General features: G+C 54.9%; 7 protein-coding genes across 7 annotated transcripts; 3 read left to right on the top strand and 4 right to left on the bottom strand.

The window, feature by feature from the left end:
* Positions 1-527: 527 nt before the first annotated feature.
* On the top strand, positions 528-4,789 carry CTHT_0004420 (acetyl-coenzyme A synthetase-like protein; the record flags this gene model as incomplete). Its single annotated transcript, XM_006690919.1, has 9 exons — positions 528-546; positions 599-829; positions 1,171-1,412; positions 1,504-2,170; positions 2,298-2,321; positions 2,436-2,462; positions 2,776-3,941; positions 4,002-4,262; positions 4,322-4,789. The coding sequence occupies 9 exons, from the start codon at positions 528-530 to the stop codon at positions 4,787-4,789; spliced, it is 3,105 nt and encodes a 1,034-aa protein (XP_006690982.1).
* Positions 4,790-5,704: 915 nt separating this feature from the next.
* CTHT_0004410 (uncharacterized protein) lies at positions 5,705-6,027 on the bottom strand (the record flags this gene model as incomplete). The annotated part of the gene is made up of 2 exons (XM_006690918.1): positions 5,705-5,760; positions 5,856-6,027. 2 exons carry the CDS (start codon positions 6,025-6,027, stop codon positions 5,705-5,707), a joined length of 228 nt encoding a protein of 75 aa, XP_006690981.1.
* Positions 6,028-8,178: 2,151 nt separating this feature from the next.
* On the top strand, positions 8,179-10,712 carry CTHT_0004400 (metallopeptidase-like protein; the record flags this gene model as incomplete). The annotated part of the gene is made up of 2 exons (XM_006690917.1): positions 8,179-8,245; positions 8,311-10,712. The coding sequence occupies 2 exons, from the start codon at positions 8,179-8,181 to the stop codon at positions 10,710-10,712; spliced, it is 2,469 nt and encodes an 822-aa protein (XP_006690980.1).
* A 2,598-nt stretch (positions 10,713-13,310) lies between these two features.
* Positions 13,311-14,846, bottom strand: CTHT_0004390 (uncharacterized protein; the record flags this gene model as incomplete). Its single annotated transcript, XM_006690916.1, has 5 exons — positions 13,311-13,459; positions 13,521-14,038; positions 14,184-14,294; positions 14,481-14,668; positions 14,754-14,846. The coding sequence occupies 5 exons, from the start codon at positions 14,844-14,846 to the stop codon at positions 13,311-13,313; spliced, it is 1,059 nt and encodes a 352-aa protein (XP_006690979.1).
* A 2,473-nt stretch (positions 14,847-17,319) lies between these two features.
* CTHT_0004380 (uncharacterized protein) lies at positions 17,320-17,964 on the bottom strand (the record flags this gene model as incomplete). The annotated part of the gene is made up of 3 exons (XM_006690915.1): positions 17,320-17,591; positions 17,715-17,866; positions 17,915-17,964. 3 exons carry the CDS (start codon positions 17,962-17,964, stop codon positions 17,320-17,322), a joined length of 474 nt encoding a protein of 157 aa, XP_006690978.1.
* A 759-nt stretch (positions 17,965-18,723) lies between these two features.
* Positions 18,724-22,557, top strand: CTHT_0004370 (specific protease-like protein; the record flags this gene model as incomplete). Its single annotated transcript, XM_006690914.1, has 2 exons — positions 18,724-18,881; positions 19,155-22,557. The coding sequence occupies 2 exons, from the start codon at positions 18,724-18,726 to the stop codon at positions 22,555-22,557; spliced, it is 3,561 nt and encodes a 1,186-aa protein (XP_006690977.1).
* Positions 22,558-24,429: 1,872 nt separating this feature from the next.
* On the bottom strand, positions 24,430-26,394 carry CTHT_0004360 (putative G protein; the record flags this gene model as incomplete). Its single annotated transcript, XM_006690913.1, has 2 exons — positions 24,430-25,449; positions 25,510-26,394. The coding sequence occupies 2 exons, from the start codon at positions 26,392-26,394 to the stop codon at positions 24,430-24,432; spliced, it is 1,905 nt and encodes a 634-aa protein (XP_006690976.1).
* Positions 26,395-27,296: the final 902 nt, after the last annotated feature.

Genomic DNA, 27,296 nt, shown 5'->3' with positions numbered 1-27,296 from the left:
CGGAAGCTTTGGTTGTGAATGAGTGAGTATTGAGGTGTGCTGTGTTATTGTCTCACAGCCATCCTCGGGGCGCTCGGAATTTTCCACGCGTCAAGCATGCCCTCCGTTTTCGTGCTCTCGTTCGCTCTTTGATGCAGGTGGCTCTTCTCCCCACAATCCGAAGACCACCTCAAGAGCCGGACCAGGACATGGATCTCGCGCTCTGTGCAAGGGCTCGGAGCAATTTGAGCCATTGGACCCTTAGGTATCCTGCAACAGCGCAGAGTAGCGCAGCCCACGGAGCACGTCAGGCCCGGCCGGCGTTTTGTTGAGGCTCGTCTCGACTGGCAGGAGAGATCCCCGTCTCCATGATCCGAGGAGTGACAGGGTTACCCGGGATTGGCCGCACTGGTGTCCCGGTTGCAGTATGTTACGGTCTGTAATGACACTTACAGGTATGGATGGCGTTGTGTTGGGGAAAGACGAGAAACCGTTGGTTGCAGCATTCCCATCTGTTGGGAACTCGGATGTCATCAATTCAACTCATCATGCAAGAATATATTGTGGGTAGGACGCTGCTGCTGCGCAAAATTGTCTGCTAAACAGTGAGCCAAAACAGCCGGCTGGCATAGCGAGGACCCTGCAGAAGCCAAGCAGGGCTCAGGGCTGCAGAAGAGCCAGCGGCTCAGCGGTCTTGTCCCGAAGAGTGCGCTTTGGGCAACCCCGCCAGACACGATGGGCCCGGGCTTCCCGCCCCGCGCTTGGCCATGCCGGGGAGAAACGGGGCGATCAAGTCCAACGCTTGTCAAGGAGGAAGGGGGACTAGGCCAGGCCCAAGGCTGCTGGAAGAGTGGGTGGCTCGGGCGCTCGCTCTGATGACTCCAGGCCAGTGAAGTGGAATGGGGAGAATGGAGAATTGGGGCTCAAACAACCCCGGCTAAGCACGGCAAGGGCGGGTGTAAGGGATATTTTGGCGCTTTCGCTGAGGATTGAGGTGAAGAGCAGCGACACCAAGAACCATCGAGACTCGAGTTTGGCAGCCCGGACAGCCGTGCCGTCGCATCAAGTCCCAGGAACCGGGTAGCCACCATGAAATGACAGTACCTATACAAGCTACGGGCTACAGGCGGCAGAGACTTGGCTGGCACCCCACGCCGTCCGGCAGAGCTGTAACGTGCTGTCGTCGGTCAGCAGAACCGGAGATCGGATCCCAGGGCATTGGGACGGATCAGAGACGGTCGAGGCACAAGGCACAAGGCACGGCTAATAGCAACGCGGGCACGGGCGACGCCATGGGTGTTTGTCGGACGGAGGGAAAGCTCACACGTGCCGGCCGGGCGGCGTCCCTACCTACCTATGTAGTAGTGCTGGGCGCTACGGTAATTATCCCTGCTGGCTGCTACTCCATCACCAGCGTCATCGCTGCCAATCTTGTAAGTGTTGTGCTGTACGTACCTACCAAGTGTAACGTGCAGCAGCATGGAGCATGGTGTATCGCTGTACCGTTACCGGCTCGCAATGGAGCACAGAGAGGGCGAGAGTCCACCGGACCATGGAACATCGAGCTGCGTAGCCAGCGCTGCGTCCGTCACCCATGCAGGTTCTGCAAGCCGCTGGCCCAAAAGACCCAATTTGGCGGGTATGCCTCTGGTTCGTGTCGACGTCGGCCATCATACTCCTCACACTCCTCACACACACGCTCACACGCCCTCCGCATCCTCCGTGTCCGTCTCCGCCTCCGCTTCCGCCGGCTGCTGGCTCTGGCTCCTACAAAAGCCGCGCTCCCGCCCCGTCGCTCCCCTGGTGCTGACCTTCCCGCTCTCTCCTCTTGCTACTGCTCTTGTTGCCAACTTCTTTTTTGCATCTCGCTGGTCCTCGTCCCTGACGTCGCCTGCTCCTCATCCTTCCCTTTCTCCCTCCTCGACCTGTGCCCGTCGCATTTCGCGTCGCCGTTGCTGTGGCTGTCGCTGCCGCTTTTCGACTTTCCCCGGCAATCCCACGCTCTTCTGCGCTAATACACTCGCCGATTCCTCGCGATCGCTGCCCCGCCATCGCGCCCCCCCCTCTCTCTCTCTCTCACAGCAGCCCCGCCACATCCGCACGCTTCAGACCCTCTCTACCACCCCCAAAATGAGCCAAGGATCTCCCAAGGCGCCCGTCGTGGCCGAGGCCCACGAGGTCGACACATACCGTAAGTTTTGCCCCGTCAAGACAGCGTGCAAGGGTTGGCCCCGGGGCGAATGCGAGTTCGTGGGGCAGGGCCTGGTTCCAAATCGCGAATGTAACACAGCGGCTGACCCACGGTTTCTGGATTCTAGACCCCCCAAAGAAGATGTTTGCGAGTACGTTGTGCGCACCAGACACAGCCCAACTAGCCCGTCTCGGGTTTCCAGAAACCATGAAGATATGAAAATGCACTAGGAGAACAGGCAGATGCTAATACTGGCCGCGCGCAGAGCACCCGAGCAAGCCGCATCTGAGTGGTAAGCAAACCCTTCCCCTCCGCCCCTCTCCCTCTTCCCCCCCCCCCCCCCGAAAGAAACCCCGTGAAGCCCACTGAGGCGTCCCTGCGAACTGGGAACCCATCCCGACCCACCCAAATCTCGTCGCCTCCGCAATCGGCGCCGTTCAGGTCTCTTGCTGGCTCGCTGGCTCGCTGGCTCACTGGCTGGCGCTGGTTCCGGGGCTGCCCCTCCCCCGCACTACGGGTTACTCGCGTCCCGAGAAAAACAAATGTCACACACGTCACGTCATGTCACATTCCGCGCTAACAGTTGTCGACCCGCTCTTCGTTAGGCCTTGAGGAGTACCAGAAGCTCTACAAGGAATCCATTACACAGCCCGACAAGTTCTGGGGGCGGCTGGCGCGTGAGCTGCTGACCTGGCACCGTGACTTCCAGACCGTGCGGTCCGGCTCGCTGGTCAATGGCGATGTGGCTTGGTTTCTCGAGGGAGAGATCAATGCTTCGTATAACTGCGTCGACCGCCATGCTTTTGCCGACCCCAACCGCGTTGCCATCATCTATGAGGCCGACGAGCCGACCGACGGCCGCTCTGTCACGTACGGCGAGCTGTTGCGTGAGGTCTCTCGCGTCGCCCACGTCCTGAAGGCCATGGGCGTGCGCAAGGGCGACACCGTTGCCATCTACCTTCCCATGATTCCCGAAGCGGTCGTCGCGCTCATGGCCTGCGCCCGTATCGGTGCCATTCACTCTGTCGTCTTCGCCGGTTTCTCAGCCGACTCCCTGCGCGACCGCGTGCTGGATGCCCGCTGCAAGGTCGTCATCACCACCGACGAGGGCAAACGTGGTGGGAAGCTGATTGGCACCAAGAAGATTGTCGATGAGGCCCTGAAGCAGTGCCCGGAGGTCAAGCACGTCCTGGTTTACAAGCGCACCGGCGCCGACATCCCCATGACCCCTGGCCGCGACCTCTGGTGGCACGAGGAGGTGCAGAAGTACCCCAACTACATCCCTCCGGAGCCCATGAACTCCGAGGACCCTCTCTTCCTTCTCTACACCTCCGGCTCGACCGGCAAGCCCAAGGGTGTCATGCACACTACCGGTGGTTATCTGGTTGGTGCTGCTGCGACTGGCAAGTATGTCTTTGACATTCACCCCGGCGACCGCTACTTCTGCGGTGGTGACGTCGGCTGGATTACTGGCCACACGTACGTGGTGTATGCGCCGCTGCTGCTCGGTGTGACGACCGTCGTGTTCGAGGGTACTCCCGCGTACCCGAACTTCTCGAGGTATTGGGATATCATTGAGAAGCATGGCGTCACCCAGTTCTATGTTGCACCGACTGCGCTGCGTCTGCTCAAGAGGGCGGGCGATCAGTTCGTCAAGGGTGACTTCAACAAGCATCTGCGTGTGCTCGGGTCTGTTGGTGAGCCAATTGCCGCTGAAGTGTGGAAGTGGTACTTTGAGGTTGTGGGTAAGGAGGAGGCGCAGGTTGTCGATGTATGCTCCCCGTTTTCCCCTGACATCTCTTTCACCTCGACGTTTGCTGACTGGCCACAGACTTACTGGCAGACCGAGACTGGTTCGCACGTCATCGCCCCTCTGGCCGGTGTTACCCCGACCAAGCCCGGCTCGGCATCGCTGCCCTTCTTCGGCATTGAGCCCGCCATCATCGACCCCGTCTCTGGCGAGGAGATCCACGGTAACGACGTGGAGGGCGTGCTGGCCTTCAAGCAGCCCTGGCCCAGCATGGCCCGCACCGTCTGGGGAGCCCACAAGCGCTACATGGAGACCTACCTGAACGTGTACAAGGGGTACTACGTATGTTGACTTCCCTCCGTTCATTACACAGACAGGCAAGATGACTAACATCCGTCCAGTTCACCGGTGACGGCGCAGGCCGCGACCACGAAGGCTTCTACTGGATCCGGGGCCGTGTTGACGACGTGGTCAACGTCAGCGGCCACCGTCTCTCGACCGCCGAGATCGAGGCCGCCCTGATCGAGCATCCCATCATTGCTGAGGCGGCCGTCGTCGGCGTCGCCGACGAGCTCACCGGCCAGGCCGTCAACGCCTTCGTCTCCATCAAGGAGGGCCACGAGGCGAGCGACGCCCTACGTAAGGAGTTCATCTTGCAGGTGCGCCGCAGCATCGGTCCCTTTGCTGCGCCCAAGGCCGTCTACATCGTTCCTGATCTGCCCAAGACCAGGAGCGGTAAGATCATGAGGCGTATTCTGAGGAAGGTGCTTGCCGGTGAGGAGGATCAGTTGGGTGATGTTACCACGCTGAGCGATCCTAGCGTGGTTGGGAGGATTATTGATGTCGTTAGAGAGGCGAGGAGGAAGTAAAGTGTTATAAGACGTGTTGAGTGGCAAGGTCTTCGTGAGATGTTTATTGTACGGGTCCAAATTCGGGTTATTTCCTGGTTTATGTGTTGTCTATCAAGCAATTAGGGAGACCAACGGGTTTTACTATTACTAAAGGCTAAGGGGAAAGAGGTGCACTACAAGTTACTGCATGCCTGTTTAGGTTTAATCAGGAGGCCTGTCGGGTTATTTGTGTTAAACATAATTGGGTTGCTGAGACCACCCAGGAAGGGGATGTAATTGAAGTGCAGTTGTTAGTTCAGACCTATGGAACACACATCACATGCCGTGAAACACGACAGCGTTTTTTTTTGTCTGTATCCACCGACATTTTTTGGTATGTTATGTTAGGAGACTTAATTCTTCGATCCTAATGCTGCCTAAGTTAGTCGATAGTTCAAGATCGATGCTTATTGACCATGGTAGACTCAAGCCTGTTAATAACCCTTCACAGTTCCCAGGAGACTGAATACCTACGCTGTCAACACTGGATTCAGCTGTGAGAACAGTGTGCTTAATTCAAGACCACAACAACGCTATAATGGCATCGAAAATCGCCTTCTCCCTCTGATCGGAGTCTCCTGGATCTGTTGAGATGAGGGAGTGGTTAGATATCGCGAAGCAAGGCAAAGCCTAGCCTTGCTCAGAGGGGCCGAATTAGGGATTTTGTAGACAAGTAAATGCTTCAAGTGTGAGATTCCCCCTTTTCCCCCCCCCCCTTCTTCTCTCCCAAGACAAAGATCATTGCCTAACTGCCGAATAGTGTGGTCCAACTGTAGAACGTTCCAAAACAGTTACAAAGCGATTCCTTTTCTGCCCCAGACAATACGACGAAACAGCCATGAATTCACGCCAGACTTGCCGAACTGGGCACACATATGGGTAGTAGCCAAAGCCCTAGGCGTCCTCCTCGTCCCAGCCAATAATCACTGTAAAGACATACATGGCAGAACCTAACATGCAGTCAGCAACTTGTTCACGAACATTGAGATAAGGAGGGAGCACATGCCTTCCAGGCCACTATGCAAGGCCTACTTTGTCACCACACCAACCTGTTTCTGTACAGGGTCCTTCGGCCAGTTGCCCAACAAGAACTTGAGCTTCTTCTCCTCCAAACTGACAATTTCAGCCATCTTTATGCACTTCATGTGGACATGGTCCTCCACCATGTGGATGGCATGCCCGATCTTCTCGCCCGCTGCCGAAAATAGCTTGATCATTTGGCTGATTGGTATCTCGGGGTTGAGGGTAACAGTAAGTCCCCAAGAGGCAAGTCCCTGCGGTCCTTGATCTCCAGAAGCAAGATGACCAGTCGCAAGAGCTGTGACCCGCTCGCGAACTCGAGATGCAGCTGGCTTAGACGCCCTCACTGGACTGGATAATCGCGTTTTCCATGCGTAGGTAAAATCTGGCGGCTACATCTCCCCCTCAGCTAGAACAGCAATGCCAACGTGGCACAAACTACCTGTACATTCACGGCATGTCGAAAGAAACAGCGGCAAATGGTGAATATGAAGTCTCGAAGATGGCAGATGGATGCCGTGAGGAAACCGGCAGAGGAGTACGGGACATAGTTGTGCAGCGAAGGGACGCACTACCGCACGAGTTTGAACAGGAGTCAGCAAACAGTGGACTCTGTAAAAGGAGGTGGCCCGAGCCGTATGTAAAATGTCAAGTCTCTCTGCCTAGTGGAACAGCACGACGTGGTCTGAGGAGCACGCCGGACTCAGAACAGACAAGGTTCTGTTTTGGGCCGTGGTGGATGTTAGCGCTCTTCTTCTATCCATGTGGGTGGCTCCTCAGGAAGCAGATGTGCCGCTTGGGACCTTAACATTTACAAGCAGCATCAACTTGCTCTAACAACCTCAAGTGTTATATAAGGATTGCACTGTGCTGCGGGGAGTCTCGGACGCTAGGAAACAAAGCAATCTAGTCGAGTCCCACTGTATCACCCGATTTTGTTCGGGCAATCGCTGAACTACAACTAAACTTAGGACCAACAACGGAACCTGCAGCGGACCCGAGAATGATACCTCTTCTTGTGCACTGTGAGCCCTAGATGGATTGATTAAATTGACATCCTGCATCGTGGGAGCCGGGTGAGCCTAAAACGGTCGAGTTTGTCAGGTTCCATCCGTCGTGCCAAGTTTGGCATACGGCTCCGGGCTTCGCGCCCTACATTTGCTTTACAGGCTTACTATTTCCCGGTAGGCTTGAAGGGAAAACCACATCCAACGGTCTTGTGGCCACAAGGACGGTCAAAAGTCTGATGTTTGTCGTTCAATTATCTTTCTAAGGGTTATCCTATGGTCTTGTCTTGTTTCTGTTGCCGCCGCGGCCAAGTCGAGTCCCAGCGGCCCTTGCTGGGCGCCAAGCGGCCAGGGACCTGGGAATGGTTTGGCTGCCGTTTCTGAAACCGAGACGGGTGGGGTCTGGGGGCCCCAGGAGCAAGGTTACCAACAAAGTGGAGCCGCTGGGATGCGGGCGTCTGCCATCGTGATCTCGGTCCAAATGCTGAAGATAGTTCATCAGAATCAAAGGGTGAGTAGAAAACATTTCGAAGCAGCTCAACAACGTTCATCTAGTTTGCATATGCGATGTGTAAATGGTCACCTTCGGGCTTACGAGGCCATCTTTCGGTATTCGTCTAGCCCCGCAGCTGACGACAGCTGCTGACGAGTCCCCTCTGCTGAGCCTGCTTTGTGCTTCCAACAAAAAATCGAAACGCTTGTGCTTCCGCAAAACCAGACCCCTGCTGCAGCACCGTGCATCACAGTGCATCACAGTGCTTGGCACTGCTTGGCCCAGTCAGCGGCCGTCCTTCCTCCAAGAGTTGCAGGTGGGAGAATGGAGGAGGGCTGCTTAGGTTCCTGCTGGTGGCCAGCGGCAGTGCAGCACCTGCCAAAGCCCAGCGCCCAGCGCTGGCCGGCACGGTGTAGTGGTTGCACTGCCACTGTTTCCTCCCCTCCCCCCTCCCTCTTCGGAGCCCATTTCCATTCTCATCAGGTCTCACCATCCAATGTTGATCGCTGATCTATTGCCGTAATCCGTAAACCAACATAGCACTCGCCCTTTTTCTGCTCTTCCCTCCTGTTCTGTCCTTTTACGTGATTCCCGTCACCCGACCGATCCGATCACTCCTTGTTTCCACTTGCCAATCGGCGTCTTTGCCAGCTGCTTCATCGCCCGCTTGCTGAGCTTACTTGACACTAAACTTGCTTGCTCTTGACTTCGGGTCCATCAGCCATCCGAACCAGACACCTCCTCACATAATAGTATCTGCCTAGCCGTTCATCCAGCTGTCGCCTGCCTCGCTTCTCTCCTTTGCTGGCAGCCAGGAATGTGCCTCGACAGACGGGCGTGCTAGAATTATGATCTTTAGCAAGGCCCTCGCGGCCATAATAGCAGTCGGGGCTGGACTACTCCAGGGCTCGCTGGGTATGTGCTCTTGAACTGGGGTCACCTCCTCTTTGACAAGCGTGCATTCTGACTGGATTTTGCAGCCCACTCGCTCAAGCGGAGCCCGCTCTCCTCAGTCACTCGCCTTGAAGATGCCGTCATCCATACCCCTTCACACAGGGTCCATGCTCACACATCCTTCACTATCACCTTCACTCTGCCCGACCGGCAGCAGAAAGTCCGCCTGGCCCTAGAGCCCAACCACGACATCTTCGGCGCCGACGCCGCCATCCAGGTTCTTGCCGCCGACGGTACTGTTCGTAGTATTGAGCCCATCGACCGGGCTGCTCATCGCGTCTTCAAGGGAGACAGCTTTGTCCAGCAGGTCGGGTCCGACGAGTGGCAGCATGTCGGCTGGACCCGCATTACCGTGCGCCGGGATGGCGCTCGGCCCATCTTTGACGGCGTCTTTACCGTCCACGGCGACAATCATCACATCCAGACGAAGACGAACTACCGCGATACCACCGTCACCGGTGACCCCGATATTGACGACGCCGACGATGAGTTTATGGTCGTGTGGCGTGATAGCGATATCCAAAAGCATGGAGACCTCAAGGCCCGAGATGCTGCCCCTATCTGTGGCTCGGACCGCCTGGAGTACAACAGGGATCGCAGTAACCTCTTCTACCGCAGCCTCGACGAAGCGACCGGTGAGTCCGAAGACACATCTCCGTGGTACATGAGTCCGAAGATGTTGTTTGGCCGACAGTTCTGGGACAATATCCCCGGTGGAAACGGTGCTGGCGTGAACCTGATCAGCTCGATCGGCTCGACTGCGGGCTGTCCGACTACCCGCAAAGTTGCTCTGGTCGGTATTGCCACTGACTGTACTTACACGGCTGCTCTTAAGACGAAGGAGGCCGTGCAGCAAAACGTCATTAATCTGGTGAACTCGGCCTCGCAGCTGTACGAGGCCACGTTCAACATCTCTCTGGCCATCCAGAATCTGACCATCAGTGAGCCCGAATGCCCCAATACCCCGCCCAATTCAGCCCCGTGGAACACCCCATGTGCTGGCGTCGACATCGAGCAGCGTCTTAGCCTGTTCTCTAAGTGGCGCGGCCAATGGAAGGACACGAATGCCTACTGGACCCTCTTGACGACTTGCAACACTGGTCCCGCTGTCGGTTTGGCTTGGCTAGGTGCCGTTTGCCAGGAAGGCTCGGTAACGCGTAACAACAACGAGACAAGTGCTGGCGCGAACGTCGTTGTCCGTACCTCCACCGAATGGCTTGTTTTTGCCCATGAGACCGGTCATACTTTCGGCGCCGTCCACGACTGCAGTGCTTCGACCTGCCTCGATGGTAGCGTGAACCGCCAGGAGTGTTGCCCTCTGTCACGCTCGACCTGCGATGCCAGCGCCCAATTCATCATGAACCCGTCGACCGGCGATCGCATCACCCAGTTCTCCCCCTGCAGTATCGGCAATATCTGCAGCTTTCTCGGCCGCAGCCCCAACCGTATGAGCTGCTTGACCAGCAACCGTGGTGTCACCACCTTCACGGCCAGTCAGTGCGGCAACGGCATTGTAGAGAAGGGCGAAGACTGTGACTGTGGCGGCGACGAGGGCTGCGCCAACAACCCTTGTTGCGACCCACAAACCTGCAAGTATACCGCGGGCAGTGTCTGCGACCCGAGCAATGAGGAGTGCTGCACACCGCAGTGCCAGTTTATGCCTGCCGGCTCGATCTGTCGTCAGAGCACCGGCCCGTGCGATCCCCAGGAAGTCTGTTCCGGCACGTCAGCTGGCTGTCCTGCCGACGAGGCAGCCCCCGACGGTCAGGAATGCGGCGAACCGGGAGCCGGGCTCACCTGTGCCTCTGGCCGGTGCACCTCTCGCGACCAACAATGCAAGACCTTCCTCTCGGGGTCCGTTGCTAACGGCAATGAGACCACATCCTGCTCTTCATCCGGCTGTGACCTCTCGTGTGCTTCTCCTCGACTCGGTCCCCAACAGTGCTACGTCCTCAATCAGTGGTTCCTCGATGGCACCCCCTGCGAAGCCGGCGGCCGCTGCTACAACGGCGTGTGCAAGGGCGCCTCGGCAACTAAGCAGTTCGTTGGCTGGTTCAAGGACAATCCGCAGATCGCCATTCCCGTGGCGTGTGTCGTTGGCGGCCTGATCTTCCTTGCGCTGGTAAGCTGCTGCTGGAGCTGTGTCTGTGGTGCGGCCAGAAGAAGGAGATCTGCGGCGAGGAGCAGGGCTAGGGCTGCAGCCATGGCGGCTGCTGCTGCTCTGCCTAGGTCGAGGTCCAGTCACAGGAGGGGATGGAGTTCGACTGCTGTGCGTGGGGGATCGGTGTCGACTGCTCCCGGAGCCATGCCCATGGGAGTAGTGGGCAACGTAGGATATGCGCCTGTGCCGACGCCGCCGGCAAATGTGGTTACTGAGCCATATCAGTATACGGGGTGGGAGAGGGGAAGGTCGTTTCGGTATGCGTGAGACTTTTCAGATGAAAGAGAGGTGTCAGTGGCTTGTTGGTTTATGACGACGATAGATACCCCTCTTGTTACGCATTCTGGAACGTAATTCATTGGCTCGAGATTCTACCTAAGCCAAGCACGACATGGGTTCTGGCTGCCTGGGTGGGATTTGGATGGCTGGGATTACATTCTGCCTCCTTCACATGATGATTACTTGACTTGTTTTGGTTACGCGGATGGACTTGCTGGGTCGATGATCGGATGGTTGACTGGTTGCATAGCCGGCGTTGTATCTGATTTGTTTTTTTCCCCCTTACGTCTGTGTTTATCTTCTTGGTCGGGTTAAGGATTGAAGTGACTTTTAAATAGACAGAAAAAACACAAATAGCTGTCACTCCGTTGGGAGTGGATGTACATGTGCCTATGTGAGTTAAGAAGAGTATGTCATGGTTAACCGTGGTATATCTGGACACCTGAGGGCATGCATCATATTGTGGGTAATGTGTTCTCAAAAAACAAATTTCTCTGTATCTTTGATGCCAGCTCTCAGCAGTAGTAGACCACTGTGATATTTACTGAATTTCTTTTTGCTAAGGGGCCAGTTTCCTTTTCAGGACTCAGCGCCAGTACAACCGCCAGTTGCACATGCACACCGAGTTCTTTGTCTCTACAAGGAGCAGACTTGGCTGCATTTTATCTCTACCAAGGATACTCTGCCTTAGTCCTAGAGCCAAATGACCCCAAAAGGGATAGGTTAAGCTCAGCCCCAGACAAGATGCCAATGTGGTTATGGCCTAAGGCCAGGCTGTGAACAGTTCTTAGACTCATCTTATTCGAAGTAATCACAGTGAGCCAAGCCCAATTCCATGATTTGTCGTGCAATGGGATAAGTGCTTTGAAACCATAGCCTAGCTCTTTTTCACGATCCAAGATGATTAGGCCAGACAAGCAAGAGCTTCTCAGTGACTATCAGCATCAGCACAGCATCAACCCTAACTTCTTTTTGCAGCGAAAGCATAAGGTATAGTCCCATATCCTCCATATCCCAACATCCCATCAGCCACAACGTCTTCCCAAATTCCATACTCCTTCGCCAACCGGCTGCAGTTCCTCAAGTAACAGCACTAGCCTCCTTTGGCTGATGCATACCGGCGCCCCCTTCACCCCTGATGCCTGTGACGACCGGCATCGCATCGATAATTAACCAGCTGTATCCGTCCAACCCAATGGTGGTAGATAAGCCGCTCTGGAAGTGGATGGTTGCCCATCTGGAAGTTAATGCCGTGGTGACGAGGGAGAAGCTGAGGCTGCCGCCGTAATTGGAGGGTTACGCGACTCTTAAGGAGCAGATGATAGAGGGATGGTATGAAGAAAAGTAGTTCGAGTTATTTTTGAAGATTTTTGCTCAGAGGGGGGTGAAACTGATGAAGGGGAGAAGGATGTGGGCAAGGACGAGGGGGAAGATGCCTTATCTTTATCATGCTTTAGTGTTTCGCGTTCTGAGAGGAGATGCTTCTGGGAGTAATGAGGACGCTGGGGATGGGAATTAAAATGAGAATGCGCCGTCTTCGTACTATTTCAGCGGCTCATGTTCGGATGAGTGTGCCCCTCAAGGGCATGAGGAGGGCTACAAGTCAAAAAATGACCTCTCTGGCTTTGAATTCAGCGACCCGTCCTTTTTTTTTTTAAAAAAAAAAAGAAAGCTTGCCCCTCACAAATCTCTCTTCGGCCACTCACCTCTCACCACGCTCCCTTTCTATCTCCTTACTGATTCCTCACACGCGGGGCAGGGCATGTAGCGGTCTACTGGCAGCGTCCATTGGGGGACGAGTATATCTGGATCTTTGCGGGCGGGGATGGCTGCACAGAGACGTATCGGTTGGGTCTGCAGGACTTTTCCATCAGGCATATTGAGTTTGACTCCTCAAAGACCCGAGCCTATCTCGAAGCTTGGCGTGAAAAAGGTGAGATTATGAAACTTTCTTGGAGGGAAGGTCGAAGACTTTGTAAGTTCAGGGTCAGAAGACATCTGGACTGATCAGGGGTTCAGTCTGCTAGAAGGGTAACATGTGGGCAAGATATCTTTCAGGTAAGTCAATGAACATCAATACATTGTAGTTATCGTTGTCGATCAGAAATTGGTGATAGTGAATCGCGTCCTCGTGAGGTATATCATGGTCTATCTCCACATTCCTTACGTAAGCCAAGCATTCTTCCACACATGTGGTTTGAAGAGGCCCTTCAGGCGCCCCGGGGATTTGGACTGTCGATGAGCGTGCTCTTTCGGAACCCAAGCGAACCAAGACAGGATATTTATGATGGGGATGCTATATCAAAAGGTGATCTTATACAAATTGATGAATGTACTTGAATCTGGTAGGAGAGGAAATCGGGGTAAAGCCCGTGTCGGTAACTACACTACAGGAGACTAACTGCGCATATCAGCTGCAGAGGTTGACATGCTTCGTCAGGAATAACAGTGGAGATAGGATATATACAGCCAGTCTATTTAACAATCGCTAGAGCAGCTCCGCCAACACAAGCATGATTGTTCGAAAACTGAATCCCCAAGAGCTTTGTTGAGCCAGAAAAGGATGAGACTTGTTACGGACTCCATTTACTCAGGCTTCCTGCCGTAGACAACACGGCGGATCCAATAAGGGTTGACACCGGGCTTGCGGAACTGGGCGCGGGCATGGGCAGCCAGCGCCCTGGCGCCGTCCTCAGACCAACCCAGGATGTTGACGAGCATGTACAGCAGATAGCCTGTAGGGAGAGTCAGCAAACGGCCAAAATCCTGGAAATCTAACAAGGAAACTAAACTCACCCTCGAGGTCACCAAGAATAGCCTCGGAAACAAGCATACCAATCTGCTTCTGCTCCGGGTCTTCAGGCCAAGTGCCCAGAGGAACACGCACATCCTTGACAACGATATCGACGAAGCCAACCTCTTCCATATACTTTTTTTGCAGCCCTTCCTCAACAACCTGGAACGTGCGGCCGGTCTTGTCGCCCGCAGCACGGAAGGCTTTCAAACCCTGGGCGATGGGCGACTCATCGGGAATGCCGCCAGTGTCGCTGTACCACTTGCCGGAGGACTCTTCGTGCTCGAAGTAGCCGCCGGGCTTGAGGCAGCGGAACGCGTTCTCATAGAACTTTTTCCAATCGCTGATGCAGCCAATCATGTACCGGGTGCGGATGAAGTCGAAGGTGTTGCTGCTCCAGGTCCAGTCCTGGTTTGCGTCGTCGAGTTCGAAGGAAACATTTGGAGGGACCCAGGTCGGCTGGATGGGTGTGATATCGGTGCCGGTGACTTGGGCGTTGGGGAATTGATCCGCGAAGTCGCTTTTGAGACAGATGAATTGTTAGTTGAGAGTGGCAGAAACAAAAATATCGCATGTGTCGGTCGATATGTCCGTCGGGGCTGGCCGCGAGCAGCCAACGGACAGTGTCAAAAGAAGAAAAATGAGAGAGAGCGTTGATCACTCACATAACCCAAAGACCCGAGCCGGTACCAACGTCGAGGACCTTTCTGATCCTGTCCTTATCCAGAGGCGCGAGGAAGAGCTTGTTCCCCAATGCGAGGATGCTGGCATAATGTCTGCGACCTGATGTTAGCGGCTGTTTTCAAAGACAATCTGACCGACTGACTATCAAGGAGCTGAAGATGGTCAGAACGAGATTGACTTCTAACATGGCTTGTAGTTCTTTAGGCCAAGACGGAGAAGCGAAGGACGGGTTGAGAATACGGTATAGTATATGGCTTGTAGAAGAAGTACCGACTTACAGAATTTCCATGCTATCTAAATGCTTGTCGTCGTTGGGAATCCAGCTCTCAGCATCACCGATCTCATGGTGATAAGTCCGACCGTAAAGCCTGCGATATTCTAGGATGCTGTCCCTGACAGATGTGGTACTGCTCGCTTTACTGCTGCACAGAGAGTCTGTGTCATCATCTTCATTTTCCACGGGAATCTGGGAGTGGATGTTTTGGTGGTTAGTAAACATTACTTTCCCAACCCATCCAAGACTGTACTGTGAGTGCTGCGCAGAGACCTACCGACGCCCAATGGGAGCTCGGGAGAAGACCCGGGACGTCAACCGGCTGCTGCGGCTGTTGCTGCTCCTTCTTCTCTTCTGCTTCTTTCGTCATAGTGTGATCCGTACACCAAGCTCGCTGCGGATGGGCGAGGAACTACAGGTGACAACTTGTCTGGGCAGGGACAGGAGACGGCGGGAAAGGGCGGGAGGGGGGGAGAGAAACGAGGATACCCACGACAACGAGTGGAGGAAAACGGCACAAGGTGATATACGCAACAGATGCGGGGTCGCCAGCGTGCACACCGGCTCTGCTATCAAATCAGAAAAGAGTAAGATGGGTATATCGGGTGGGAGTGTGACTGGGCATGGTGGTGCAAGCAAAACCAAATCTAGTATGGCATAAGTACGCTCTACGTAGATCCGGCTCCGTTAGTCTGGTACCTCATGCAGCCCAAGCCATCCCAGGCTCTGGAGCAGCATACACAGGGCTGCATGCTCTGGAGACACACGCAAGTACAAGGCGCAGCAAGCTGTGAAGTATTGGGGAGTGCCTAGATGCGGCTCTTAGCAAGCTACCATAACAGTAGCCAGGTAAACGTTCTTGATCACGTAAACAAGCTTATATCTGGGGAGTTTCCGAGAAGTTGTCGGCAGGGAGGATTTGAAGAAGTACACATTGGTAGCGGAGGCTTCGGGAGCAACTGGTCCATCCCAATCCGTCAACACCAGGAGATCTGTCTGCGTTTGTTATGTTAGTCTCTTGGCACAATCTGGCGTATCGACAGCAGATGGTTGCTGACAAAGCGAACCCCCGGTATCCCTGTACCTAACGTTTGGCCATTAACGCGGCTGGTCTTCCGGCCATGCACGTCGTCTTTAGTTCTTGGCTCCTCCTGGCCACGTTTCGGACTTCGGTGGAGACTGGGAAGGCTGGTGCCCAGTCGAGCGGGGAGGTAAGAGAAAAATCTCCATTTGCTTGCCCTAGGGCGTGGGTAGGGTTCGTTCGGCTGTGCGTCCGGGGTCCAGAGTCATTGGAAACTCCAGCAAAAGGATGCTCAGGTAGATGGAAGTCATCATCTTGGAGATCCAATAAGCTCAGAATGGAGAATGGTGTTCATCTCTGCCTGCGGTTTCTGGATTTCTGTTTCGCAGATTGCTCTCTCTGTTTACACTTAAAAGGCTGGGGAAGACAGCTTGTGGTGCTCAAGCCAGCCGCCGGGCTTTAGGCAGCGGTAGGCCTCTCTGGAGATTTTCTTCCAGTCACGGATGCAAATGCACAGAGAGCGGATGTGGATGTAGTCGAAGGCGTCTTGGGGCCAAGTCCAGTCTTCGTTGGCATCGTCGATTTCCCAGGAAACGCTCGGCGGTGACCAAAGGGGCCGGATGCCGGATGGGGGTGATGTCGGCTCCGGTTACTTGGTTGTGAGGGTACTGATCAGCGAAGTTTAGCGAAGTTACTATTGTAGAGGTGGCTTGATTTTAGGTTTTTTGGTTTTTTTTTTTTTTTTTTTTTTTGCAGACAGTTGAGCCGGTACATAGGGCGGAGAGAAAATGCTCCCAAGGTTCGCTTGAGGAAGGGCAAAATAATGTCCCAACTTACACTGCTCAATGACCTGTACCGGTGCCAATGTCGACAACTTGCGTGGCATTATCGGGCTCTAGGGTGTCATGTAGAGCTTGTTATCCATGGCCAGCAGAAAGAGATAATGCCTGAGTTGATCAGCCTCGCTGTCCAGACGACCTCGGCCAACAGGGGCATAGACGGCCAACTGATGACGCACCTATGCCAATTTCCATGTAGTCACTGTGATTCTCATCGTTTGGAATCTACGACTCGGCGTCGGCCAGCTCGTGATGATAGGTTCTACCGAAGAGTCCACGGTATTCGAGGATGCTGTTCCCCAGAGACGAAGTGCTAGTGGCTTTGCTGCTCACCGCAGAGCCTGATTCAGATTCCTCATCTGCCACCGGGATCTGTCAAGAAGGGAAACACATTATTGCCCTGGCCAGAATAGGCACAATCGGTTTTTTTTAAAAAAAAAACTTACAGACAGCAAAAGAAGCGATACCACAGCACGTACCAATTTCCAATGGGATGCCGGAAGCACACCAGGAAGAGACTGGACGCTGTTGGCCTCCTGTGATTCAGACGTCTCGAAGGGGTCAAAGAGGGAGGACACAGGCGGGCAAAACCGCAAAGGACTCAAGGAGGGAGACCCAAGCAGAGAAGATGGTAAAAGAGAAAGAAAGCTATCTGCGAGTAACTCGAGTCGGCAATAGAACTTGCAGCGCATGTACATCCGGTATGTACAGCACTGCGCTGATATCTGCACACAGACAGCCTACACCAGAGTCCCGCCTGTGTGGTTTACAGCTTTTGAGATGGATGGCAACCTCTCTGCTCCTCGGGCTCAGGCTGGGAACTTTGTGTCACCCTCACATCGTAAGTCTGAAATAAAACCCTCCAGCGGGTAAATCAGATTGTTGCCAAGACGGCATTGTTGTCGGCAGTCCATTCCTGCAAGCCCAAGCGCGCTCCCACTCAGATGGATGGATGGAATGGTGTGGCGCAACCCCACGGCCAGTCAGTGATAATCCAACGGGACGAGTAACGAGCCGCGGCCAGCCGTATCTGTGCTGCTCGCTGTGCTGCTGTGCTTTGCTGCTGCCCGTGTAGGATGCGTGAGATGGGACACCAGCCCTCCCCAGAACGCAAGCTCCAAGTGCGTGAAACGTCCACGGCCCCAGCCGCCCGAGCTGGGACGCTTTCCCCAGATCTTAGGGGTGCAGAGCCGCATCCTCGACGTCAGGACTTCATCATCCCGTTTGCATCTTCCGAAGACAACGCCGTTGACCGCTGACAACGTCGGTCATCGCATCGACCAGCACCTACTGTCTCCTGCGCAAAACATTGACAAAAGTGACGCGCCTGTTGCGGCGATAACAGCGATACGGTTTTGACATTCGTGTTCATACGTACGTTTCCCCGCGCGCGACCTAACGCGACGAAAAGCGTCTCGCCGATCCTCCTCCCAGCCGATCGAACGGCGCGTCGCCTGTGTGTCTGCCGCGGTCTGATCGGAAGATTCGTCGCATTGTTGCCGTCGCATGCGTTGTCTGAAGCTTTGAGGTCTAACAGACAGTTAAGAGCACTGCTAAAAGCGCGGCGTCAATACATACTGAGAGGTAAAGGCCCTTTTGACTGTTGGCGCTCCCTTTCTTTTATCCATTGTCAGCAGTTGGGACGGGATGGGATACAACTGTGTGGTTTTTGTGCTGCGTGATGAAAGTGAGCATCATGACGTTGGCTCTTTGGCCGTCCTCAAGTGCCAGGTGACTCTGCCCCATGGGATCCATGATGCTGCCCGTTCAGGTTGATCGGTGACAGATGCCTGGAGCCCTGGAGCTGCGCTTGAATAGGCCCTATATTCAGTGGTGCAGAGCAACCTGGAGCCACTGGCAGAGCGGGGTCGCAGGCGTTGTAGGCGCTGTGTGGTTGCTGGGGTTGCTTGGGCCTAGGGCGATGGAGCATCGCCAAGGTCGCTGGCCCCAGCGTGTCAGCGTGTCCCGAACGGTCCCCTTGTTTGGTGTTCGCTGCTACCAGCTGCCGGGGTAGCCAGGCTGCCGCGCCTTCCTGCCTGTTGCTCTTTTCCATCGCAACTTCCTCACCACCCCGCCAAACCATCACCACGCCTGCCGGCGCGCACGCGTGCCCACCCATCGCACCGCACTTTCCTTGACTGCGATCCTTCCGTCTGTTGCCTGCCCGCCTAACAACACCCCATGCAGTGGCCGCAATTGGCTGCGCACTCCCCGCCTGCCCTGCTAAAGTTTTCAGATTTCAATTTTATGGTGGGAGGTTTCTTTCCTCTCTCTTTTTCTTTCTTTTTTTCTCCAGGAAGCATCGCGACGACCCGTTTTTTCGCGCCCTTCGACAACAAATTTTTTGTTAGTTTTTTTTTCAAAAAATTTGTTACGAAGCTGACAAGATGCCGTCCCAGGCATCTTCGACTCCGCGCACCACGCGGAACTCTCGGGGCCTCCGTGCGGGCCCCTACCCTGCGCCGTCGTTGTCGCCATCGTCGCGTCTCTCTACCGCTGGCCCTGTGCCAGTACCCTCGACGCCGACTCCTCGGAGTCGGAGGAGGTGAGTCTCCTCAGGCATCCCCAGCTAATCCCTCTAGCGCGCAGGCCGCAGTCGTGTTTGGCGTCGTCAGCGGGCTGTTGTTCTCGCCGCACGCGTCTTTTGGCGGTCGGCCGGCCGGCGTGGCAAGCCGTTAGTGATGGTGGTCGATGGGGCAGAGTCGGCAGGAGTCGACCAGGTCATCCCAATCGCTTCAGCTTCGGCCATTGCAGCCACCGCGGACCTTTGTCTGGTCTTGCCATGACAGAAGCTGACTTTTCTCGTCCGATTCTGCAGCTCTCGACCCCGCGCCTCAACTCCCTCTGGCCGCCCAACTCGTGCTGGTGCTTCGTCGTCTTGTCTGGGCCTCAAGGCGGTTGAAGAAGAGCCCGCCGCTTCGCCTGCCGCTCCCATCACACCGTCTCCCCCCTCGTCTCCCTCCTCACCCGCCTCGAGCCTGAGGCACAAGCCGGTATACCCACGTACACCGAGCAAGCCGCGCGCCAATTTCCGGCGCCGCTACGTCTACGCCGAGCCTTCGATCCCTCCCAAGCCAAGGTCGCCCGGCGACGAGACTCATCGCTTCACTAGCCGCCGGGACGAGGAAGGCGAAGACAAGTTTGCCCGGGAGTTGTGGATCGCGATCCGCAACGACCATTACATGCGTGGGTGCTGGTGCGGCTCGCCCAAGATCTACAACAGCAAGGAAGAGGCCGAGGCCGGTGCCGGTCATCTTCGTTTCTACATCGCCGGCAACGAGAAGAAGAAGAACCTTCGCGTACTGCAGAAGAAGTACGATTTCATCTGGCACTGCATGTGCTCCGCCGGCAAGGAATACCTGCCGGCTTATAAAGCCCTTCTCAATTCAAACGGCAAGCGCCCCGCCGAAGACGACGAGTTCGAGTTGCTCGCCCAGAACGAAGATTCCGGCGACAAAACCAAGACCATCAAGCGCGTCGTGACCAAAATTCCCGACGCCACTACCGATGACGACAGCACGCCCGAGGACGAAGAGAAGCCCGCCGTTCCGGAACAGGCTACAGATACGCCCGCCCAAGGTTTCTGGGACCAGGCGCGCAGCCTGTTCAACCGCGCCATCGAAAGCATGACCACCCCGATCACCTCCCTCTTCAACAAGATCCGCAAGCACATCAGCATCAGCTTGATGGATTACGATACCCTCGACATCCGCAGCAAGGATGCTGCCAACAACATTGTCGTCAAGCGCGTCCGCCGCGTGCAGCCCCTAATTAACGTGAACAAGGAGCAGCTTCCTGGCCGCGAAATTGAGGATGACCTTTATGCCTTTGAAGACCTCGAATGGGCCGAGAGCGCAACCAGCGCCATTGGTTTTGACCAGCTCCGCCAGATCGTTATTACCTTTACTTCTCAGAAGAGCAGCCTCGAGAGAGGCATGATCGCCATGGGCGAGTCCATCGAAGACATCAAGGCCAACGCCCCCTCGGAGTGTGATAAGACTGCCAGCGTGTGCCTGCACGCGTGGATTGAGCAGGAACACGGCTCATTGGCCGATCTTCCCTTTGCTGAGCGCGAGGAGAAGTTCAAGAACTACCTGGATGACTACCACGGCCAGCTCGGAAAAACTATCGAGTTCATCAAGCAAATTTACGACAGCAACCTGCTCGCCGCCCTTCGCGCAAAGCATCCGAAGCCCATCTATCCTCTTAAGCTCGGCCACGTCTTCTTTAGAGACGGTGCGCGCGATGTCGCAGAGTTTCTCTGTTTCTTCTGCTCTCTCGAGGCCCTCTTTGACATACCCGCTTTCATGATGGAGGCCCTCTACAAGATGGTCGTGGATGCTAATGCCATCCACAAGCAGGAGCTTCCGCCAAGCTTTATTAAGCTCCGCCGCGAACCCACCGCGGACATGCCTGGTTACTTTCCCGATGACAAGGCCTCACCTCTGGAGGAAATTCCCGCTCACCAATGCAACGTCGTCTCACGCTACGATTATCTGCACCCGTCCCAAGAGGCCATCGAGAGCCGGGCTGATCCCGACGAGCGTAAACTTGTCCGCAAGCCAAAAGGCATCTTGAAGCCCTCTAAACAGTGGCCCACTCCCGCATCGCCGGCAAAATACGTCCCCACTCCACAGAAACCGAGAAAGCTCGTCTTCCTGAATCCCGTTTCCACTTTCGCACCACCTAAGAACATTCCCACCCGAGTCATGCGTCCCCACGACGAGGAAGAGATTAACTACTGGAAGATGAAGACCGAGCTTATCGGCGATGAGTACACCAAGAAGAAGTACGAGTCCAAGCTGAGCCTTACCCTGAACTGGGAGAAAATACGGGCCCGCATCAATCGCGACCGGTTCGCTCCTGAAAACGTCCAAGAAGACGACAAAGACATGGGCCTGTCCCACTATGCCAACAAATATGGTAACTTCCTCGACGAGCTGCACGATGACATGGTTAAGCGTGAGCAGAAAGAGAAGGAAGAGAAGCTGAACCGCGACAAGCCTGGCGAGGTTAAAGAGATTATCGAACCCATACCCACTCAAGTCCCGAGACCGTTTACCTCACCAGAGTTCCGTCGCATTACTGCTCACTGCCGTGAAGGCTACACCGGGACCGCGAGTCCCCTCTGGAAGGTCGACGTCTCGAAGGTGATCGAGAGGAAGCCCAAGGCTGAAGAAAAGCCGGAGCCCAAGAACCTCGATGAGTTCTTTGCACAAGATGATGACGACCTCGAAATCTCCATGCTCATGCTGAGCCACATTCAAATAAACGACGCCGTCATCAAGGATGCTCAGCGCAAGAAGCAAGAAGAAAAGCGGCGCAAAGAAGAAGAAGCCCTACTGGCCGAGGAGCGTCGCCTGGAAGCCCTCATCCGCGAACGCGAAGAGGAAGAACGCCTCAAGCGCGAGGCCGAAGAGAAAGCCCAGCGCGAGAGAAAGGCCGAGGAAGCCGCTGCCCGTTCGGGCCTGAGACCTCCGGCTCGCCAACTTATCACTCCGCTGTCCGAAGAGTGGCGTAGCCGCGTCGAGGCTGCCCGGAACGCCAACCCGGCGACTGAGCTGGCCAAGACCCTGGAGGGCCAGCCCCTTGTTCGCCGCGACTTCGAAGAGAAGCTCCTGCCAGCGACAGCCTGGCTTAACGACAACGTCATCATCGGTGCAATTTTTTACATCGCCGATTACGTCAACACCAAGAAGGGTGCCCCGAACCAAGAACCAAAGTGCACCGCCTTCACCTCGTTCTTCTGGCCCCGCCTTCTCTCCCACGGTCCGGGTGGCTGTGGTCGTCTGTTGCGCCGTGCAAACGTCCGCAAAGCAAATTTTCTCGATATCGACACCATTCTAATTCCGATCTGCGAGTCGTCCCACTGGACGCTCGCCGTTATCCGTCCCGGTCGGCGCACCGTCTCACATCTCGACTCGATGGCAGCGGGTCGAGGTTCCGAGCGCGTCAAGGCCAAGCTGCTCGAGCTGGTCAAGTTTGTGCTGGAGGACCAGTTCGTCGAGGCCGAGTGGCAGGCCGTCGACTTCCAGGCGCCCAGGCAGACCAACGGTTGGGACTGCGGCGTTTTCACCATCACCAACGCCATCTGTCTGGCGCTTGGTGTCGACCCTGCCCAGGCTTACACGGAGGCCCAGCTCCCCCTTCAACGGCAGCGCATTGCGGCTGTGCTGCTGAACGGTGGCTTCAAGGGAGATTTCACCCTTGATGACCTCTAAGGAGGCCACAGCTAAGATGCCTGCCTACGTACGCCGCAGCTGCTGCCCCGTCTCTGCTCGCCTTCCAGCTCGAGCACAAACACCCCGCACCCCTCCTTTCCCCCCCCCCTCCCCCAAAAAAAAAGTTCGCTGCGCGCCGCTGCTGTTCGCGCCCGCTGACCCGACCGTTGCTAATCTTGCCTTTTGCGCTTGGCCCTGTTGTCTTGCCCCCGCCCCTGCCTGCGCCTCTCGGCTCCCTTCCCCGGCGGTAGCAAGTTCTGTTAAGGTTGGCAGGTTCAATATCCTTTTAACAATTATGACTGGTGATTTCTTTAGGGTGCTTTTTTCGTTTATTTTTCTTTATCTTCCCCCCTTTTTGAATAAGTATGTATGGTGTGTGGGGTTTACATCGTTCTGTGGTTTTTATTTCTCTCTTTTCATGGTTTGGTTTGGTTCGGTTTGGTTTGGTTTGGTTTGGCCTAGCTGGTTTGGTCTGGTTTTCGTGTGGTTGGTGTGGTTTGTACATGGGATTGGTTCAGATGATACCCCCCCCCTTTTCCGTCAGGCGCAGCGATGCGTCCTTGACATGTGTTTGTCTTACTTTGTTTTTTGTGACTGATTACTGAATGTTTGTGTCTGGCATTTGGGATTTTTACTTTTTCAATGGCACTGGGATGGATGAAAGATTTCGAACGGGTTAACGGATTCTCCGGTTGTTTTATTTACGGGTTAACGGGAGAGAGGAAGTTAAAATAGACCAGAGTCAAAGGATTGATTACATCATGGAGTAAATGGACGGATTAAGCTGAGCACCTGTGTACATTGCTCTTTGATTGACTTTGATAGTCTCCCTTGCTCTTGACAAGGGACTTTATGGAATGGATCTGGTCCTAGCTCGCGGTTGACTTGCGTCTTGAGCTTGGTGATTTCTTCCTACATATGAATGAATGAACGGATGAATAATGTGTGCCTAAATGACTATTCCTCTGCATTGTTGGAGCATACTTTGCTTCTTGAATTTCGTGGAGTCCTGCCTCTCTGGCTGAGGAACTGTATATCCGGGCTGGGTTTATGATACTCAAGTCATTGGGCCGATGATCTTGACGTTGCCAGCTTCGTATGGACAATTGTTGAAGAATTCTCAGGACAACGACAATCTCATCATCACATAGAGGCAAATAACCGGCCGTGACATCGAACGAGATAAGATGCAATGTGTAATGTTAAGAATTGTCAGTATTATGCTACTGGTAGATATGTGGATGCCCTCGTGCTATCCAAAAATCCCCTTTATCAGCTCAACTCAAGACCATAAGCAAGAAAAGAAAGTGGCATTTACAATGAGAGTACCTATTTTCAAGGGAGGCGATTGTGTATGCACAGAATATGACAAGGCAAAGAGAGTAGTACAAGATTGGTAAAAGAGAAGAAAAAAAAAAGTGTGACAAGTCAAGTCAGTTATTCCATCCATCTGTTCTTTTCGCCGCATCACACACATATCACAAGAATAATAAAACGATGGCTAATGAATGCCAAGTTAGATATCAAAGTTATGATTTGATCATCTCATTTCCCGTGAGCATCGCGTCTTTTATGTGATTTAGAAAAAGTTTGGCGTACACCAACCCCAACCAAACCAAAACCCCGACCGACCGACCAGCCCAGACCAATCAACCAACCATCCAACCACCAAGTCTAGCAGTAGTTACTCCGTAAGCCTGCATACATGATAAGGAAAACAAAGATCAGAAATCCAAGTGATACAAAAAAGGGTATTTCCATCACATCACACCGCTCCATAACCATTCCCAAGTAATTTACCAAGAAAAAACATCAACAAATATGATAAAGTGCGTGGTAATTCCAGATCGTCAGGTAAGTGTGGATAATAGGTCATGGTAACACCCCTCTAAAGTCCCTCCCCGAGGCCAAGCTGAGCACCTTCTGTAACAGGCTCTTCTTCCCGCCTGAGGTCCCCGAACTCCCGGATGTCGTCCTAGAGCAGTTCTGCCCGCCAACAACAGCACTCGAACAGCAGTCACCGCCAACTGGACCTGGGTGTCTGTGATCGTAATGATGCTTCGCCAGCCGCTTTTGCAGCTCGGCATCCCATCCGTACGGATCGGCCTGCGGCATCAGGGCCGAGGCCTCAGGCGACGGCTGCTGCGGCGATGCTGCGTCCGCGTCAACCATGTTGAGTGACACGAACGAGCTGCGGTCAGCGTTGACGGTGACAGTCGAGCAGTTCTCGTGATGGATCGCGGTGATGGTCGACGGGGTCGGAGGGCCGCCAACCTTGAGGTAACCCGAGACGTCGTGGAGGGTTAGGCGGACGGGAAGGCGTTGGCGCTTGGAGGGGTTGGGGTCGTTAATAGAGGGGAAGGTGCCGTAATTGGGAAGAGGGCTGAGAGGGAACCCAGGGGAGTTGGCCAGACAGGCAGTTAGCGTCGGGGTCGTGCTCGTGGTGTTATTCGTGATATTGCTGTCCACTGTGTGGACTGAGAATCGAGCCGAGGACGAGTCCGAGTGTGTGCTGCCGGGCTCACCTCTAAACCCCTTGAGGCGAGATGCTGGGTAACGAAATCTGGGCCGGGCAAAGCGCCGTGCTCGAGCCGCCGACCCGCGGCTGGAGTATAGCGCATACGACTTTGCGGCCATGCCGACCTTACCGCCACCGTTGCAACAGTGATTGCAGGCATCGGGCACCGGGAGCGCGTCCTCTGCGAGCGTGTAGAGGTACCGCTGACCAGGGTGTGGCTCCTCCCACTTGTTGGGCAACGCATGTACCGTGTAAACCTCGGGGCATGCGTTCTCATTGGTCGTGGTATTCGTCTTCGAAACAGCGTCTGATGAAGATGATTGTTCTAGGGAGGCAACAACGGTGGTTTCAGAATTCGGCATGACCTCGAGTCCCTATAAGGGACTTGTCTTTCTCCGTTCCTGGTTCGTTTCCCGAGAGATCATGTCGCCTACAAGAGCAGCCGAGGTGACGCTCGCCCTTTGTGCATGTTTGCTACGACCCATCCTGTTCAGGCCGAGCTTCGCGCCCATCTTCTTCCAACTCAAGCTGGCTTTATGAAGCCCGCCAGGGGAGACGTTGAATGCCCAGTCTGTGGTCGGTGGGGTCACAGGAGGGGTGATTGGCTCATCCCTTAATGATGGGGGGTTGCCACTATCATCTGATAGCCCACCACGCTCTGCGAGGTCGCTTGTTGACGATGCAGAGCTCTTCGGAAGATCGCTTGGCCGAGGGATGTTGAGCATAGGCAGAAAGCTTGTCCTCGGTGACCGCCCTGACTCGGTAGAGCTCGATGGCTCTTTGGCTAACCTGAACCACGAACGTGCTGGCCGTTCTTGCACTTCAGTAGCCGCCGCAGCTTCGGCGGCAGCATTAACCGACGCAATGAACGGAGCAAGAACTGAGTCGTTCATGAGTTCATATGTTATCCTCGCAGCAGCATCGAGCTCGGATGGGTTCGGGGCGGTGCTGGTAACAGAAATCGACAGAAGGCGGTCCCGGATATGTGCTGGAAGATTGACCTCACGAGGAGCGCATGGCCGAATATAAGCATTCATGAGTTTCCTCCAGAGATTGGTCACGTATTCAACAGCCTCCTTCGAGTCGTTACCAGCCTCCATCATCTCATTGTAGGCAGCCCTGTAGCGCTCTGTGTCCATGGTGAATTCGAGGGTTTCAAGACAGTGGTTTTGTGACATGAAGGCGGTAAAGGCGCTCAGTGTGTAAGGTGGTTGTGCGGTGTTCGTAAGGATTTCTCGTAATGAGGGAGGTGAAGTCGGATTCGTCGTCGCAGAAGCGGGAGGCATAAGCGCTAGGCTAGCAGGTCGTGAAGCAGTCATGATGGAATCAGTATCGTCATCGTCCAAGGCCGACGAGGGCCGGGACGAGGGCCTTGAAGACGGCCGTGAGGACGGCTCCCCGAGAAACTGTGTCGGGGGCATTGGTGTGGGTGAGGTTGCCCGTGCTCTCGCCTTGGGCATGCTTCCCGTATTGCTACCGGGACCGTAAGGAAAAGGACGTAGTCAAGGATAAATGGCTTCTGCTTGTCCTCATAACTCTCTCTTCAGCATGATGGCAGGGAAAGCCACCACAACAGACCAGTTTGCTCGGGACGCAGGGAATTCCCAGAGCCAATTGCGTCCACAAGAGCGTAAAGCGTATCCGGCTCACTCCCGGACTATGCAGCTAACCTCCGTTTCCCAGCACAAGTGGCTGCGACACAACCAATTACGGTGATGTATCAGCGGGTAGGTGCAGGAAGGGCGCTGGAGGATGGTCCGGGCGGGGGTTATCGCCGGTCAGGGGACACCGGTCGCTGCGTGGTCGGGCAGATGCTGCTGATGGAGGGCGGTTGGGGTGACGCAGACGGGTGAGCAGCAGCAGTGGTTCACCGACGCTGAGACAAAAAAAAAAAAAAAATAAAAATAAAAAAATAAAAAATAAAAAAACAGGCGCTACCAGACTGTACCTGTGGCAGGTTTCGAGAGTCTAGATAGTCAAGAGCTGCCTGTCACCTCGCACTGGCCTGAGATCGGGAGCGAGATTCGCAGCTTCGTTGCACGACAACACAAGCGAGACACGGAATGGCAGTACAGCAGAGTCGTGTTGCGCGACCGTCTAAGCTAGAAGATCCAGAGCAAATCTGCAGCGAAATTAAGCCAACGAAGGACGGAATCCTCTTTATCTGTTCTCTTCGGTTGGGGGAAAAGCGGTTTGGAGTGGGTATCGCGGTAGTTCAACT

This window comes from Thermochaetoides thermophila, assembly GCF_000221225.1.
Source record: "Thermochaetoides thermophila DSM 1495 unplaced genomic scaffold scf7180000011806, whole genome shotgun sequence".
NCBI classification, from domain to species: domain Eukaryota; kingdom Fungi; phylum Ascomycota; class Sordariomycetes; order Sordariales; family Chaetomiaceae; genus Thermochaetoides; species Thermochaetoides thermophila.
This window is presented reverse-complemented; position numbering and strand designations above follow the sequence as displayed.